Source organism: Entelurus aequoreus, linkage group LG26 (genome assembly GCF_033978785.1).
Source record: "Entelurus aequoreus isolate RoL-2023_Sb linkage group LG26, RoL_Eaeq_v1.1, whole genome shotgun sequence".
In the NCBI taxonomy this organism is placed as follows: Eukaryota; Metazoa; Chordata; class Actinopteri; order Syngnathiformes; family Syngnathidae; genus Entelurus; species Entelurus aequoreus.
This window is the reverse complement of record NC_084756.1, coordinates 18,844,886-18,861,985: the sequence shown is the minus strand read 5'-3', so window position 1 is coordinate 18,861,985 and position 17,100 is coordinate 18,844,886. Positions and strand designations below refer to the sequence as shown.

The 17,100-nt window shown below is 37.1% G+C and overlaps 1 protein-coding gene across 2 annotated transcripts in view; it reads right to left on the bottom strand.

The window, feature by feature from the left end:
- Nucleotides 1-16,656, bottom strand: part of slc6a11b (solute carrier family 6 member 11b) — a 78,575-nt gene extending 61,919 nt beyond the window's left edge. The window contains exons 1-5 of one of the 2 annotated variants that reach the window (XR_009824646.1): nt 16,450-16,656; nt 15,975-16,280; nt 10,678-10,812; nt 9,241-9,381; nt 9,091-9,172 (exon numbers count right to left, since the gene is read on the bottom strand). Coding sequence is in view for 1 of the 2 variants with exons in the window: in XM_062037485.1 (XP_061893469.1) it covers nt 9,091-9,172; nt 9,241-9,381; nt 10,678-10,812; nt 15,975-16,185 (569 nt within the window). In the remaining variant the exon portion in view is untranslated. The remainder of the gene's footprint in view (nt 1-9,090; nt 9,173-9,240; nt 9,382-10,677; nt 10,813-15,974; nt 16,281-16,449) is intronic. The other variant, XM_062037485.1, reaches the window with a different exon arrangement.
- Between the last annotated feature and the right edge of the window lie 444 nt (nt 16,657-17,100).

Here is a 17,100-nt window from a genome sequence, read left to right as displayed (position 1 = left end):
AGTAATATATAATAATATAATAATATAATAATGTATATACTGTATATATATATATATATATATATATATATATACGCAATGATGTCACGTTATCGATGGGAAAATGCATTTTAGACACTATGAAGAGACACCGAGAGTAACAAGCGATCGAAAATGGATTAGAAAGGACATATTTAAAAAAATATTTAAAAAATGATATATATATATATATTTTTTTAAACTTGGGACTTCCCGCGGGCTGGATTTTGGGGACCCCTGATTTAGATTGTACATAACATTTTGTTGTTGACATTTTTGTAATGTATCACAGTAGAGAAGGGTTAATCCCTTTGCAATGCAGTCTGCTGAAAATGATGGAAAGTGCCACTCTATATAGCAACTAACGCTGAGGTCGGGCTGTGTGTATATATAGATATATATCGTATTTCCTTGAACTGCCGCCGGGTATATAGTATGTGCCTGCCTAGAATTACTGCCGGGTCAAACTCGTTTCGCAAAATAATTAGCACATGCTTAGCAATACCGCCGGCTCAGGATTAACGCCGGGTCAAACTCGTTTCGCAAAATATTATTTTTATTAGCGCATGTCTAGAATTTCCGCCGGGTCAAACTCGTTTCGCAAAATAATTAGCATATGCCTAGAATTTCTGCCAGGTCAAACTCGTCACGAGTGACACTTCACCTGTCATCATTTTCGAAATGGAGGAGGCTGATTTCAATTATTTGAAATCGCAGAAAGGGACGAAGATTAAGAGCTATTCAGCAGGATTTATGGTCCAAGCTGTTGAATATGCTAAAAAGAACAGTAAGCAGCTATGTTTTATTAATATACCGTAGCTGCTTGTGTCAAATATGAGTCATTAAATGACTCTCACCTCCTGGTGGTAGAGGGCGCTACTGATCCTTCTTGCGACTACTCGGCTGCAGAAAAAGTGACAACAAGCAGCAACAGCTTTATTTGCGATCGTTTAGTTTTTTTTCTCGCTCGCACTTTTAACATGGAGGATTACATATCTAAAATAAAACAGTTTTCTAAACTGGACTTTCAATCGAAGCAGGAGATAATAATTAAAGTAATATCTCCATCGAGACAGAGAGACTTTTAAAACTGAAGAAAGATAAGGAAGACTTCTATGAAAAAGTTATCAATGCTTTTGGTCAGAAGGAGCTGCGCATGGACTTCATTTATAAGTAAAGGTAAGACCATAACGTTTTTTTTAATTAAATGTGCTTTTCATGATGGTATCCTTACATCACACTCAAATTTATAAGCGCAGGCCTAAATTTACCGCTTGCCTTTGGTAAGTGCCGGAGTGAGAAGAAGGGGGGGGGGGGGGGGTTAAAATAATTAGCGCATGCTTGCCTTTACCGCATGCCTTTGGTAAGCGCCAGAGTGAGAAGAGGTTTTAAATTAATTACCACCCCAGCGCCAATTCAAGGAAATACGGTACACATCATCGCATATATATATATATATATATATATATATATATATATATATATATATATATATATATTCCTCGCGCACAAATTGACTGACACTGTGGCGCAAGCGCAATGCTGTCACGTTATCGATGGGAAAATGCATTTTTAGACAATATGATTTGCCTTAGCGACTAGGAGACACTGAGATTAACAAGCGGTCGAAAATGGATTAGAAAGGACAGATTTTTTAAAATAATAATCCAAAAATAAAAAGTCATGGCCAAACATGGGATTGCTTTAGGTTTTTTTGCCCAATTGCCCCAGTTGTTTTTAAGATAACTTTTTACATGTCTGTTACAAGCATTTTTGGTTGATATCGAAAATACGATTTGTCGTGATGTCTTTCATAATGATTGTGAACGATAGGCAAAATTCCCCCAAAAAAGTGCAGTTCCACACTAAGGGCTTCAGATTAAAGTATTATAGTACACTGCAATGCTCGTGCTCCATCTTCTTATGCTCTGGCAGGCCAGGTGTGTTACTCGCTGCATTGTAAAAGTATTATCGAGTGGTCTGCTGCTTCCTCGCTTCCTTGCTAAATGTAAGTTTTATTCTACATCATAAATCATGCATCCCACCTGAGGATGTATTCTGACAAGTTGGTACACTTTAACAGCCATTTAGGACCCTGAAACTGCAGAGGACGACACAAAAGACGCTATTGAAGCCAATTACTTGGAGTATATTAAACATTCAAATGTGTAAGCAAGATTTTTTTCTGGTTAACTTTTTTCACTAGATGCTTTCCTCGCGCTGATAATGTTTCAGTGTTTTCATGACTACAAGCTTTTGGTTTTAGAAGGGTTGCACTGGCAAAGGCTACAAGGGTTGACATTTTCGCCCATAACATGAATAATCATATTACCGTATCTGCAAAGTATTAGCCCACAGTTGTGCGTTTGGGGTATGTAATTTCTGGTTTATTTGGGTAAGCACTCCATTTTTGTTGAAATAGCTTGGCTTCAAGTTTCAAATTTACAGCTTCGAGTCACGCCGACCTCACTCTCTCGGCTTCCATCTGCACCAACGTTTCACTCTCATTTCGTGCTGGCTTCTAGAAGCAGCAGTTCATCCTCAGTATGTTCAACTTCAAAAAGATAAGGTTGTGAATCCTCATTTGTCCAAAATGAGTCATCTTTGTTGTTTATTACCAAGTCTGCCATGGTGAGTCCTTCTCACGTCAGTCATTTGGATAAAAATGATCCAGAATGTACATTGACTACCTAGAGTCAAATGTGGCCTCTTGGTTTAAGCACAGCAAATGGCAGCCAGAGTGGAAGTGTGGTCAGCATTGCCTGCTGACAAAAGTTGATCTTCTGCCACACTCATGGCTCCAGCTGGGAGACGGCTGGCCGAGCGGACTCTGCTGACAACATTAAAAAGAGCTGACTAATTATTATGAGTTGGGTGGTTGAGGGGGTCAGTGGGACTGACTGAGCGTGAAGTGTCTCTGATTTTCAACAATATCATGGGTATGATGGGTACACACTTAAAAATGCTGGGTTATTATGATAACCCAATTTATGAGTTGCGAGTGTTGAGTTACATTTTTGAATTATTTTTATGAAAAGCAGTCCATTTTTTGGGTTATCAGGGTATTATTTTAACTCAATTTCTGGATTTTCAAAACTATGAACCATTTTTAGGGTTGTTTTTCAATGAGTAACTCAACTTTTTGGTGAAATAATTCAACGCAAAAGTTGGGTTGAAAAAATCAACCCACAATGTTGAGTTAAAATAACTCAAATAAGGGGTTTTCTGAACCAGCAGTTGGGTTAAAATTGGGTTATTTTTTAACCCAACATTTTTTAGTGTGTACACACTTAAAAATGTTGGGTTCATTTTTAGTATGTACACACTAAAACATGTCGGGTTAAAAAATAGCCCAATTTTAACCCAATGGCTGGTTCAGAAAAAGGACAAACCCCTTATATGAGTTATTTTAACTCAACATTTTGGGTTAATTTTTTCAACCCGACTTTTGTGTTGAATTATTTAACCAAAAAGTTGAGTTATGATAACTTAATGTTGGGTTATACCAAACCCAACTAATGGGGTTGCGCAATTTAGCACTCCTTGACCCAATAGTTGGTTAAAAATTATAAATGATACTGCTGGTTTGTCCTACTCCTTCCCAACTACAGATCAAAATTATTTTTATTCCATTAAAATATCATCAAAAGCAAGATATGAGTGACTTTTTTTTTTTTACAAAAATTGCCGTGTATGGTCATAGTAGTTTTATACAGCATGCTCAAATATTTTCATGTGTGATTGTAAAAAATGTTAATGAGATTAATCCTTAATAACGTTCCCTCCAAGAAAAAAGTAACTTTTTAATAAATTAAAAAAAACCTTTTACCCAAAAATGCATTACTCATTGAAAAACAACCCAAAAATGGTTCATAATTTAAAAAAACAAACAGAAATTGAGTTAAAATAATACCCTTATAACCCCAAAAAATTGATTGCTCCTCATAAAAATAACTCCAAAATTTAACCCAACACTCGCAACTCATAAATTGGGTTATCAAAAAAACAAGCATGTTTTAGTGTGTATACACTAAAAAATGTTGGGTTAAAAAATAACCCAATTTTAACCCAACTGCAGGTTTAGAAAAAGACGAACCCCTTATTTGAGTTATTTCAACTCAACATTTTGGGTTATTTTTTCAACTCGACTTTTGCGTTGAATTATTTCACCAAAAAATTTAGTTATGATAACTTAATGTTGGGTTATTCCCAACCAAACTATTGGGTTGAATTATTCAACTCAAAAGTTGAGTTATGCTAACTCAATGTTAGTTGATTCATAACCCAACTATTGGGTTGAATTTATTTAACACAAAAGCTGAGTTATGCTCACTACAATGTTGGGTTGTTCCAAACCCAACTATTGGATTGCGCAATTTAGCGATCCTTGACCCAATAGTTGGTTAAAAATTATAAATGTTACTGCTGGTTTGTCCTACTCCTTCCCAACTACCCATCAAAATTATTTGTATTCCATTAAAATATACTCAAAAGCGAGATATGAGTAATTTTTATTTTACAAGAATTGCCGTGTATAGTCATAGTAGTTCTATACAGCATGCTCAAATATTTTCATGTACATAAGATGTGTGATTGTAAATTATGTTAATGAGATTAATCCTTAATAAAATTCCTTTCAAAAAAAAAGTTAATTTTTTGGGTTACTCATTGAAAAACAACCCAAAAATGATTCATAGTTTTGAAAATCCAGAAATTGAGTTAAAATAATACCCTTATAACCCAAAAAATTGATTGCTCTTCATAAAAATAACTCCAAAATGTAACCCAACACTCGCAACTCATAAATTGGGTTATCAAAATAACCCAGCATTTTTTTGTGTGTACCTTTCACATTCGAACTGATACGGTAAATTCCCAGTGCCTGGGAATCGGTATTAGTACTCGATACCGGTACTCAATACTTTTGTGTATGTTAACAAATGTAAATTATTTTTAATGAAAAATAAAAAAATTTATTGGAACATTATGATAACTTCGGTCCTGTTGTTATATCTTGTTTTGTTATTTTTTTCTGAGTCAATTGTTTTTTTGGCAGTGAAAATTGCTGCTGGCGTAATGGCCAAATGTTAGAGTTCGGCATGTAATGATATGAAAATTGTGACCAAAATTAGCACCGTTATTAAAATCACAATATGGTAGAATGTGCTTAAAAAGTACTTATTCAAGTTGTACACAGGTTACACTATTCGAAGGTTAAGTTGCATAAAATCTTGGTCAGAGCAAGGAGATGCATTTTGAGAGTGTGGAAATCTGACCCACCACCTAAGTTTGAAGCCTGGTTGAGGGAGCTATTGGGAGTCGTCCACATTGTAAAACTGAGATATGAGATATTTGTTAACTTACAGAAATGTGTGTGGAGACCTATCTTGGAATACCTGAAACTGTAGGCAACCCCCCTAAGAAGTATCTGTATTGGCATAATTGATGTGATTGATGAAAGTGGACATTCAACTGAGCCTAAATATAAGGAGGATGATCTACAAGTTTCAGAATCCGTGTGCTAAACCGATCGAGAAAGTAGCAGTATTGCTAAGTGCTAAACACGATGTACAAACATTATAAAACAAACACTTACTGTACAATGTCTGCTCTCACTGTGATAAAGACTGATGGGATGTTTATATGTTCCCCTTTACATCAGCCTCTTTGTATGTTTTTTGTTTTTACAAGTTATAATCTGTTTAAAAAAAAAACTTTATTCATTATTTGTATTGTCATATTGTATTTATGTATTCATTTATGTTATTATTATATGTGTATATGTGTGTCTGTTGTTTCAACTATTAGGAAAACTGACAATAAAAATACTTTGAAAAAATAAAAAGTACTTATACAATCCTTAGATTTTGTTTTAAATAACTAAAATTAATAGACACTTTTTTTAAACCTTTTTGCATGTTTTGTGTTCCTTTGCTTACCAGATAGTGTTATAGTCTTAGTATTTTATCTGTTTTATTGGCTAAACTTTTATTGTTTTAAATATCGGTTTGTACTTTAGCTCTTAATGGTTTATTTATTATTTATAATTAAAATTTGCACAAAAAAACAAAAAAAAAGATTACCGTTATTTGTTATTTCTTGCGGGGTTCTACTATTTGGTTGTCCTACTCTTTTTAGCGGTCCTTGAACCACCTCTGTCTCGTATTTCTCCGATCGATCATACTGTGCCGTGACAGCACGACTTGTTCAATGTGCACAACTGAATAGCTAAGTTGCTCAGACAGCAATGTGTTTATATAAATTTTGATTGAGGTATGTTGTTTCCTAAATAGTTTAGTTTAGTCTAGTCTTTATTTGAAGGGACAATGCACATAAACATAAAGCTCAAAGACAGATATGTCCTGGACCAGATTATAGCTAAATAGCTCATTTCCATCTGTAGTGCCTGTCTACCTAAATTAAAGAGATACAAAAAACATGCAATACAATTATAGCAATAAAATTATACTATATCATGTAATCAAATTAAGAAAAGTCAGAAAATGTCCTTTCATTGACACATACTTATACATTACAACCACCCCTCCTTTACATCAAAACACAGACAATACATGCTCTTGTTCACATCTGTCATCATTTGTAAAAACAAGCATGATTTTAACAGACACACCTCACAACTTACAACAAAATGTTCTCATGCATAAATATAATACACATTAAGTTGACATGTCAGTGACCATGTGAGCAGCTTTGATTGCTCCAAAGCCACTTATTAACTTCAATTGTGAATGAAGAATACTGTATTTTTCGGAGTATAAGTCGCACCGGAGTGTAAGTCGCACCTGCCGAAAATGCATAATAAAGAAGGAAAAAAACATATATAAGTCGCATTTTTTGGGGAAATTTATTTGATAAAACCCAAAACCAAGAATAGACATTTGAAAGGCAATTTAAAATAAATAAAGAATAGTGAACAACAGGGTGAATAAGTGTACGTTATATGACACATAAATAACCAACTGAGAATGTGCCTGGTATGTTAACATAACATATTATGGTAAGAGTCATTCAAATAACTAACATATAGAACATTCTATACGTTTACCAAACAATCTGTCACTCCTAATCGCTAAATCCCATGAAATCTTATACGTCTAGTCTCTTACGTGAATAAGCTAAATAATATTATTTGATATTTTACGGTAATGTGTTAATAATTTCACACATAAGTCCTGAGTAAAAGTCGCACCCCCGGCCAAACTATGAAAAAAAACTGCGACTTATAGTCCGAAAAATACCGTAATCTGTTAGACTTTTCAAGTTTGTTGTGAGGTCGTTCCATCACTTTATCGCTTTATATGAAAAGGCTGATTGTGCAAAATAGGTTTTACATCTGGGTACGCCACACTGCCCCCTGGTGGAGGCTTGTGTGTTTCTAGTTGTCGCAGCAGATGTAAACTGGACAAAGTGCTTAAGTGGCGCTGGTGCAGTGTTATTTAGATTCGATGGGTCATTCATATTGATACTAATCTTCAAATGTTAGTAAAATGTAACAATATATATTTTTGCAGAACTAAACAGCGATGGTGGTGTTGTGGTTTTCGGTCAAGGATTTGGAGCTATTGTTTGTGCAAAGTTTCCAATGGCCTCAGTGTCATTTTGCTTGCCTGGGACCAACATGTTATACAATAATAAAAACGAGACATAATCATTGCATCAAAATACGTTTGAACTGCCTCCAGTGTTATCGAATTCCTGATACATTTGAACATTTTTATGGGAAAGACGTTAATGTCTCTTTTTATGTTAGCATTTAATCTAGCGAGGTAGTCAATGTGCAGTTGTCAATCACAGTCTTTCAATCGTTTTGATTTAAAACGTAATATTAACTATCAAGCGCTTTACTGTGGTTATCATTATTACCTTTTATTGTTGCCGCTAGCAACTATTACAAAGGCCACATCTACCACAGGCGCTATAACGAGTTTTACCTAGCTGGATGTGACGTCACGCACAACCCAGACAATGTAACATGGTGAAGTAAGATTTTACGGTCTTAGGACCGTTAGGATTCGGTCGATGCCAATAAATTTGCGAATTTGGTGCCCATTCCTAAAGCTGTTAAGCTTGGAATCGGGGACTAAATCAAATCAAATCAACTTTATTTATAAAGCACATTTAAAATTTACCACAAGGGTAGCCAAAGTGCTGTACGATGGGCAGGTTAAAAGATAATACGAGTACCGAGCAAACACAACACAACACAAACAGAACACGATAAAAAATAAATAAATAAAACATAAAAACAGGTTCACAGCAGGTGTATTATGGGGCGCCATTGCAGGATGGATATCACTCAGTGTTAAAAGCCATGGAATAAAAGTATGTTTTTAAAAGAGATTTAAAAACAGGACGAGAGGAGGCTTGTCTAACACTCAGAGGTAGGTCGTTCCAGAGCTTGGGAGCAGCAGCGGCGAAAGCTCTGTCACCTCTAAGCTTCAGCCTTGTGTCAGGGACCGTCAGTAGCAGCTGATCGGCTGATCTTAGGGATCGGGTGGGGCAGTAAGGCTGAAGGAGGTCAGAGAGATATGTTGGCGCGAGGTTGTTTAGACATTTAAAAACAAATAAAAGGAGTTTAAAGTTGATTCGGTAACGCACAGGGAGCCAGTGAAGGGACGCTAATATAGGGGTGATGTGCTCACGTCTGCGGGTCTGTGTTAGCAGACGAGCAGCAGAGTTCTGCACGAGCTGCAGGCGGGCGAGGGAGGCCTGGCTAATGCCTACATACAGGGCATTGCAGTAGTCCAAACGATTCGAGATAAAGGCGTGGATTAATTTCTCGAGATCATGTCCTGATAGAAGCAGTTTCACTTTCGCTATTTGGCGTAATTGATAAAAGCTTTTTTGAACGACGCTGCTGATTTGTTTTTCGAATTTAAAATCTGAGTCGAACTTTACCCCCAGGTTTGTGATACAGTCGCTGAGATACGGTGGGGGTGGGGGACTAAAGGCTTTGCAGAGCTAACAAAAAAAGAGGCTGTCATAGGATGGAAAATCTTGTATTCACATTTCATATCCAGGGAGCCTAATAAAGAAAAAAAAAGTACTCACTCCCAGAATTCAATAACAGGAGACGTTGCATTGGTATTGGTAATGTTGGTTGCATTCTCTCCATAGAAGTCAACACAGTTATCTGTAAATGCATGTTCACGTCAATGGTTTAGTCATGTAAACGTACGCAAAGAACCTCCTCTGTCTCACCAGTATTCCAGTAGTGGCCACAGCTAGCCCACGGCAGCTCCGTGGTGAAGCAGTTAAAGAGGTAGAAGATGGCCCAGGCGAGGATGACTACATAGTAGACGTTTAGATGAGCTTCGATCACCTGGGTCGCATAGCCGATGCCTGAAAATGCAAACAGGCAACATACTGTATTTTCCGGACCATAGGGAGAATTGGATTATAAGGCGCACAGCCGATGAATGGTCTATTTTTAATCTTTTTTCCTATATAAGGCGCACCGGATTATAAGGCGCATTAAAGGAGTCCTTTTTTTTTTTTCCAAGGTGAAAACACTTCCTTGTGGTCTACATAACATGTAACGGTGGTTCTTTGTTCAAAATATTGCATAGATTATGTTTTACAGATCATCTTCAAGCCACTTTCTGACAGTCGCTTCCGGATGCGCCGTTTTTTGGGCGGTCTTATTTACGTGGCTCACCTTCGGCAGCGTCTTCTCCCCGTCATCTTTGTTGTAGCGGTGTAGCGTGCAAGGACGGGAGTGGAAGAAGTGTCAAAAGATGGAGCTAACTGTTTTAATGACATTCAGACTTTACTTCAATCAATAACAGAGCAGCATCTCCTCATCCGTAAACAACAACAAGGCGGGAATTGCGTCCCGTGAAAAAACGTCCGACCGGAACTCTCTAATAACTAAAGTTCCTTGGGTGAATAATGTAAACCCACTACACCGGTATGTTTTAGCGCTTTCATGGCAAGTTTACTGACAGATATAAGTAAGAACTTTACACTACTTTATATTAGAAATGGCAACAACGGAGGATGAATGTCCCATAACAAGAAGATAGAGAAAGAGACGAAGCTCTTCAACTACGGAGTCGGCACCGACTACAAAGGCGGATGCACACAATTTTTCAGGATTCATGCAGATCCCAAATACAGATCAGCAGATACCAGAAGGTAAGACAAGTGGATTTTGCATAATATTGCGAAACAAAATGGCAGATAATATGTCTTACCTTATACACACACCATAATAATACTCCTATGTTTAATGCGCCTACAATCCATCAAGCGGTGCGGCTTCATAGTTTACCAAAGTCGTACCAAAACATTTTCATAGATTTTTCAGCGCCGCATGTAATGCTCTATATCTTCAATGCAACATATAATATGTTGGTGTTGTTTATTTGAGTCATATTGCCATCATAGTGCAGTCTACACGTATCTCTTATGTTTGACTGCTATCTACTGGTCACACTTATCATTACACCATGTACCAAATAAAATTGCTTTGAGGTCGGTAAGCAAAACCAGAATTATGTACATTAGGCGCACCGGGTTATAAGGCGCACTGTCGTGTTTTGAGGGGAAAAAAAGGATTTTAAGGGCGCCTTATAGTCCAGAAAATACGGTAATTATCACATGAGTCACATTGAAATTGTCTGAGAATCTTCTTACCTTCAAACAGGGGGCATACTTTCCTCCAGCAGGTGATGCCTCCCTCGCTGGTGAACTGGCCGAGGGCGGTCTCCAGGAAAAAGACGGGGATCCCGCAGCACACGAAGAAGATGACGTACGGAACAAAGAAAGCACCTTGACGAGAAAAAGCATCTTTAGTGATTCTGAGCAAAGAAAGCACAAAGATGTATTGCCCAATGTTGCCACTCGGGAATCCTTGTCCAAAATGGAAAAACAGTTGTCCTACTTTTTTCAACCAAAAAGATACAGGTGTGTTTCAAAAAGATACAGGTGTGCTGCAAAAGCCAAATGTAAAGGGTACCAAAGCAGGAACACCGAGGGTTCCACCCAAACAAGCACATTGTCATACACCATTAATACCAAACTGTACAACAATCACTGCCTATTTGACACATTTACTGTTTGGGAACATGGCTTGGGCCCTGGAAAAGATAGAAAAAAGTAACCTCGAGTTTAATATTTAACTACACAGGGTAATCAAATTGGGTCTATAAGATGACATTTCAGTAGCATGTGGAGCTACAATACCAAACACAAAGTTGTATTACTCTAAATCAGTGGTTCTTAACCTGGGTTCGATCAAACCCTAAGGGTTCGGTGAGTCGGCCTCGGGTTCGGCGGAGGTCAAGAGACACCCGACTCATCGTGTGAATAAAAACTTCTCCCTATCGGCATATTAAGGATACGGCAACAGCAGAAGTCAGACTGATTTGCAGGTGTGTAATTTGTTGTGAGTTTATGCACTGTGTTGGTTTTGTTCTTTGAACAAGGTGATGTTCATGCACGGTTCATTTTGTGCACCAGTATAAAAACATGGTAACACTTTAGTATGGGGAACATATTCACCATTAATTAGTTGCTTATTAACATGCAAATTAGTAACATATTGGCTCTTAATTACCCTCTAACCCTGGCCCTAACCCTAACCAAATAACTCTAAAGTAAGTCTGTGTTACTTAGAATACGTTCCCCATACTAAAGTGTTACCAAAAACATATAACTTTGGCTTGAATTTGAAAAAAAAACAAAATTGTATTTTTCACTAAAGAAGGGTTCGGTGAATGCGCATATGAAACTGGTGGGGTTCGATACCTCCAACAAGGTTAAGAACCACTGCTCTAAGTACTATTATGTTGTCTCTTGTTTTGTGCTTTGCTCTCTCAGAACACCCCTATCTCAAGGTTTAGTTATACCGTCCGAGGCAGATGGTTGCCTCCACCTTGAGTCTTTACGATAAATCAACTTAATTCTTGAATGTTGCGACATATAATGTTTGATAAATTGATCAATAAGTACTGTCTGAGATTGATATTTGGTTCATTGGCCCAGCAGGCACAAGACATTGAAAAACTGTTAAGAACTTCTTGAATTAGGTCCTGACGTTGGGCAATTCAAACCTAACGTTGCATTAACATGCTTTTTGGCAATACTGGGTTCTGACGTTGACGGGACCATTGAATTTTGGTCATTTTACAACCAATATTCTAAAACACAAATTCAACGTTGAAACAACATCCTTTTTGACGTCACTTATTCAATGTCAGGTTGTTACGATGATTTGACCATTGAAATTTGGTCCAACGTTAGACATCCTTTCGAGGCAGATGGTTGCCTCCATATTGAGTCTTTACGAAAAATCTATTTTTATTCTTGAATGTCGCGACATATAATGTTTGATAAATTGATCAATAAGTATTGTCTGTGATTGATAGTTGGTTAATTGGCAAATCAGGTACGAAACATTGAAAAACTGTTGAGAACTTGTTGAATTAGGTCCTGACGTTGGGCAACTCAAACCTAACGTTGCATCAACATGCTTTTTGGCAATGTTGGGTTCTGATGCTGATTTGACCATTGAATTTTGGTCATTTTCCAACCAATATTCTAAAACACAAATTCAACGTTGAAACAACATCCTTTTTGACGTCACTTATTCAATGTCAGGTTGTTACGATGATTTGACCATTGAAATTTGGTCCAACGTTAGACATACCGTTCGAGGCAGATGGTTGCTTCCACATTGAGTCTTTACCAAAAATCAACTTAATTCTTGAATGTTGCGACACATAATGTTTGATAAATTGATCAATAAGTATTGTCTGTGATTGATAGTTGGTTAATTGGCAAATAAGGCACAAAACATTGAAAAACTGTTAAGAACTTGTTGAATTAGGTCCTGACGTTGGGCAACTCAAACCTAACGTTGCATCAACATGCTTTTTGGCAATGTTGGGTTATGACGTTGATGTGACCATTGAATTTTGGTCATTTTCCAACCAATATTCTAAAACACAAAATCAACGTTGAAACAACATTATGTTGATTTGACCATTGAAATGTGGTCCAACGTTGGACAACGTTGTCTCAATTTACAACTATTTTGCAACGTTGCTTAGAAGTCAGTTTTAAAAACATGTACCGTATTTTTCGGACTATAAGTTGCAGTTTTTTTCATATTTTGGCCGGGGGTGCGACTTATACTCAGGAGCGACTTATGTGTGAAATTATTAACACATTACCGTAAAATATCAAATAATATTATTTAGCTCATTCACGTAAGAGACTAGACGTATAAGATTTCGTGGGATTTAGCGATTAGGAGTGACAGATTGTTTGGTAAACGTATAGCATGTTCTATATGTTATAGTTATTTGAATGACATAATATGTTACGTTAACATACCAGGCACGTTCTCAGTTGGTTATTTATGCGTCATATAACGTACACTTATTCAGCCTGTTGTTCACTATTCTTTATTTATTTTAAATTGCCTTTCAAATGTCTATTCTTGGTGTTTGCTTTTATCAAATACATTTCCCCAAAAAATGCGACTTATACTCCAGTGCGACTTATATATGTTTGTTTCCTTCTTTATTGTGCATTTTCGGCCGGTGCGACTTATGCTCCGGTGCGACTTATGCTCCGAAAAATACGGTATGTATAATCAATGTTGTATCAATGTACTTTGCCTGCTGGGGGGTCTCTAAGCAAATGAGGCAACATGGAGTGCACTGCTTAGTAGTAACCAGTAAAGGCGCTGTTGATTCAGTTTCAGTTTGCTGTCTAGAAAAATGTACAGTCTGCGTGAAATCCACACACTGAAACTCCATAGTTCTTTAGCGCCGCCCTAGTGGCTCCCTGGACCTCTTTCAGAGATGTGTGAAAATGGAAAAAGATGAAGAAAAATGTTTTAATGTATTTTCTGTAGGAGAACAAACATGACACCAACCTTCCTAATTGTTAGAAATCCCACTGTTTATGTTAAACATGCTTCACTGATGGGAGTATTTGGTCAGCACCGTTCTGTCCTACTAATTTCAGCAATCCTTGAACTCATCATAGTTTGTTTACATGTACAACTTTCTCCGATGCTGCCACAGAAAGAAGTGTTTTATGCCACTCCTTTGTCTCATTTTGTCCACCAAACGTTTTATACTGGGCGTGAATGCACAAAGGTGAGCTTTGTTGATTTTATTGATTTTGCTGGAGTGCTAATCAGGCATATTTGGTCAATCCATGACTGCAAGCTAATCAATACTAACATGCTATTTAGGCTAGCTGTATGTACATAGTGCATCATTATGCCTCGTTTGTAGGTATATTTCATTTCCTTTACTTATGTCCTCTGCGTATTTAATTTATATTTGCATGTCTCATGACACATTATCTGTATGTAATATTGGCTGCATGTCTCATAGTTGTTTGTGTGCCATGTTGTTCCAGACCACAGCAAACGTTACCCAGCTTGCAAAGATTGTAATAAATCCATTAGAAAAAGACAGGCTGCCGTTTCCTCTAACTTAGACACACACATCTATACCTTTGGCCATTCCAAACCAGTAATTTCCAGAAATGATCTCATCCTGGGAGAAGCCTCCAATTTAATGATCTCCAATGTTGCACAAATGGGTAGAATGAAAATTAAAATACAACATTTTTGTCAACGAAGATTTGCGTCAGCCTTTGATAGTAGCCTAATATAGCTAATATAGACACTTACACCATGTGTTGTCTTCATTATAACACTTATATAAGACTTTTAAAGTAATTTTGTTAGTAGGCTAATAAAGACACTTACATCATGCGTTGTCTTCATTATAACACGTATATAAGACTTTTAAAGTCAATTTGATAGTAGGCTAATACAGACACTTACATCATGTGTTGTCTTCATTATAACACTTATATAAGACTTTTAAAGTCAATTTGATAGTAGGCTAATATAGACACTTCAATCAATCAATCAATGTTTATTTATATAGCCCTAAATCACAAGAGTCTCAAAGTGTTGTCTTCATTATAACACTTATATAAGATTTTTAAAGTCAATTTGATAGTAGGCTAATATAACTTAAATAGACACTTACATCATGTGTTGTCTTCATTATAACACTTATAAGACTTTTAAAGTAATTTTGATAGTAGGCCAATATAGACACTTACATCATGTGTTGTCTTCATTATAACACTTATATAAGACTTTTAAAGTCAATTTGATAGTAGGCTAATATAGACACTTACATCATGCGTTGTCTTCATTATAGCACTTATATAAGACTTTTAAAGTCAATTTGATAGTAGGCTAATATAGACACTTACATCATGCGTTGTCTTCATTATAACACTTATATAAGACTTTTAAAGTCAATTTGATAGTAGGCTAATATAGCTAATGTAGACACTTACATCATGTATTGTCTTCATTATAACACTTATATAAGACTTTTAAAGTCATTTTGATAGTAGGCGAATATAGACACTTACATCATGTGTTGTCTTCATTATAACACTTATATAAGACTTTTAAAGTCAATTTGATAGTAGGCTAATATAGACACTTCAATCAATCAATCAATGTTTATTTATATAGCCCTAAATCACAAGAGTCTCAAAGTGTTGTCTTCATTATAACACTTATATAAGATTTTTAAAGTCAATTTGATAGTAGGCTAATATAACTAAAATAGACACTTACATCATGTGTTGTCTTCATTATAACACTTATATAAGACTTTTAAAGTAATTTTGATAGTAGGCTAATATAGACACTTACATCATGTGTTGTCTTCATTATAACACTTATATAAGACTTTTAAAGTCAATTTGATAGTAGGCTAATAGAACTAATATAGACACTTACATCATGTGTGGTCTTCATTATAACACTTACATAAGGCTTTTAATTTTTTGTGGCTCCAGACAGATTTTGTTTTTCAATATGGCTCTTTCGACATTTTGGGTTGCCGACCCCTTCCCTAGTTCCTAAACATCCTTACCTCCTCCATTCTTATAGCAGAGGTACGGAAACCTCCAGACGTTGCCGAGCCCGATGATCTCGCCGGCCACCGACAGCACAAACTCGATCTTGTTGTTCCACTGGCCTCTCTCATAGTACTCCTTTTTGTCCAGGCTGGAGCTGGACCCGTCCGTCTCTTTACCGTCCTCCGGTTTACCGTTTATCACCGGCCCGCTCTTCTCGGCTGTCATGTCGTCGCTGATTCTCGCAGAATCTCCGGCAGCCAAAAAAGTGAACTTTAACTACGAAATTAAAAAAAATGAATGCAGCCGTGCAGCGTTCCTCCCTGAATAAAACAGGGAGAGTGGGGAAGTCAAGCGTGATGCCTCATTAACTATGCATCTTGCTTGCGGAGATGGAAATAGAATAAAGGAGAGGTTGACAGGTGAAAGTAAAAATCTCAAAAGGTGTAAAATAGCAGCAAAGTAAGAAGAGAAGTCAAGAAAAGGACTTACCAAGCAGTCGCGCAGATACAACTCTCACAATGGTGATGCCGCCACAAAACACAGTTGGAAGGAGGACCGAGGAACGATCAATGCAAAGTCAATTATCGTACCTACTAAAGATTCCCAAACTTGGCCAGGATGTGTTGCGCTCCAGACGGTGGACCATGTGCGACTGCGCCTCTTCTCTCCGAGCGCGCCTCTCTCAAAGCGTCCTCACTTGGACAAAAGCCATGTGGGTAGAGGAGGAGGTGAAGGGGGTGGAAGGGACAGGAACCATGGCGGAAGGTTGGCTCGGTGCAGGTGAAAGCATACCATTTGTCCGATTAAGGCACACAAAAGTACATTACTGTTTAGCACACCTGCATAATGTAACTGTGACCCTATACACTATATTGCCAAAAGTATTTGGCCACCTGCCTTGACTCACATATGAACTTGAAGTGCCATCCCATTCCTAACCTATAGGGTTCAATATGATGTCGGTCCACCTTTTGCAGCTATTACAGCTTCAAAAATTCCTAGTTTGTGAACCCGTTCTCAAACAATGGCAATAAAACTATTCTGATTCGGATTCTGATTCAACTCTTCTGGGAAGGCTGTCCACAAGATTGCGGAGTGTGTTTATAGGAATTTTCCACCATTCTTCCAAAAGCGCATTGG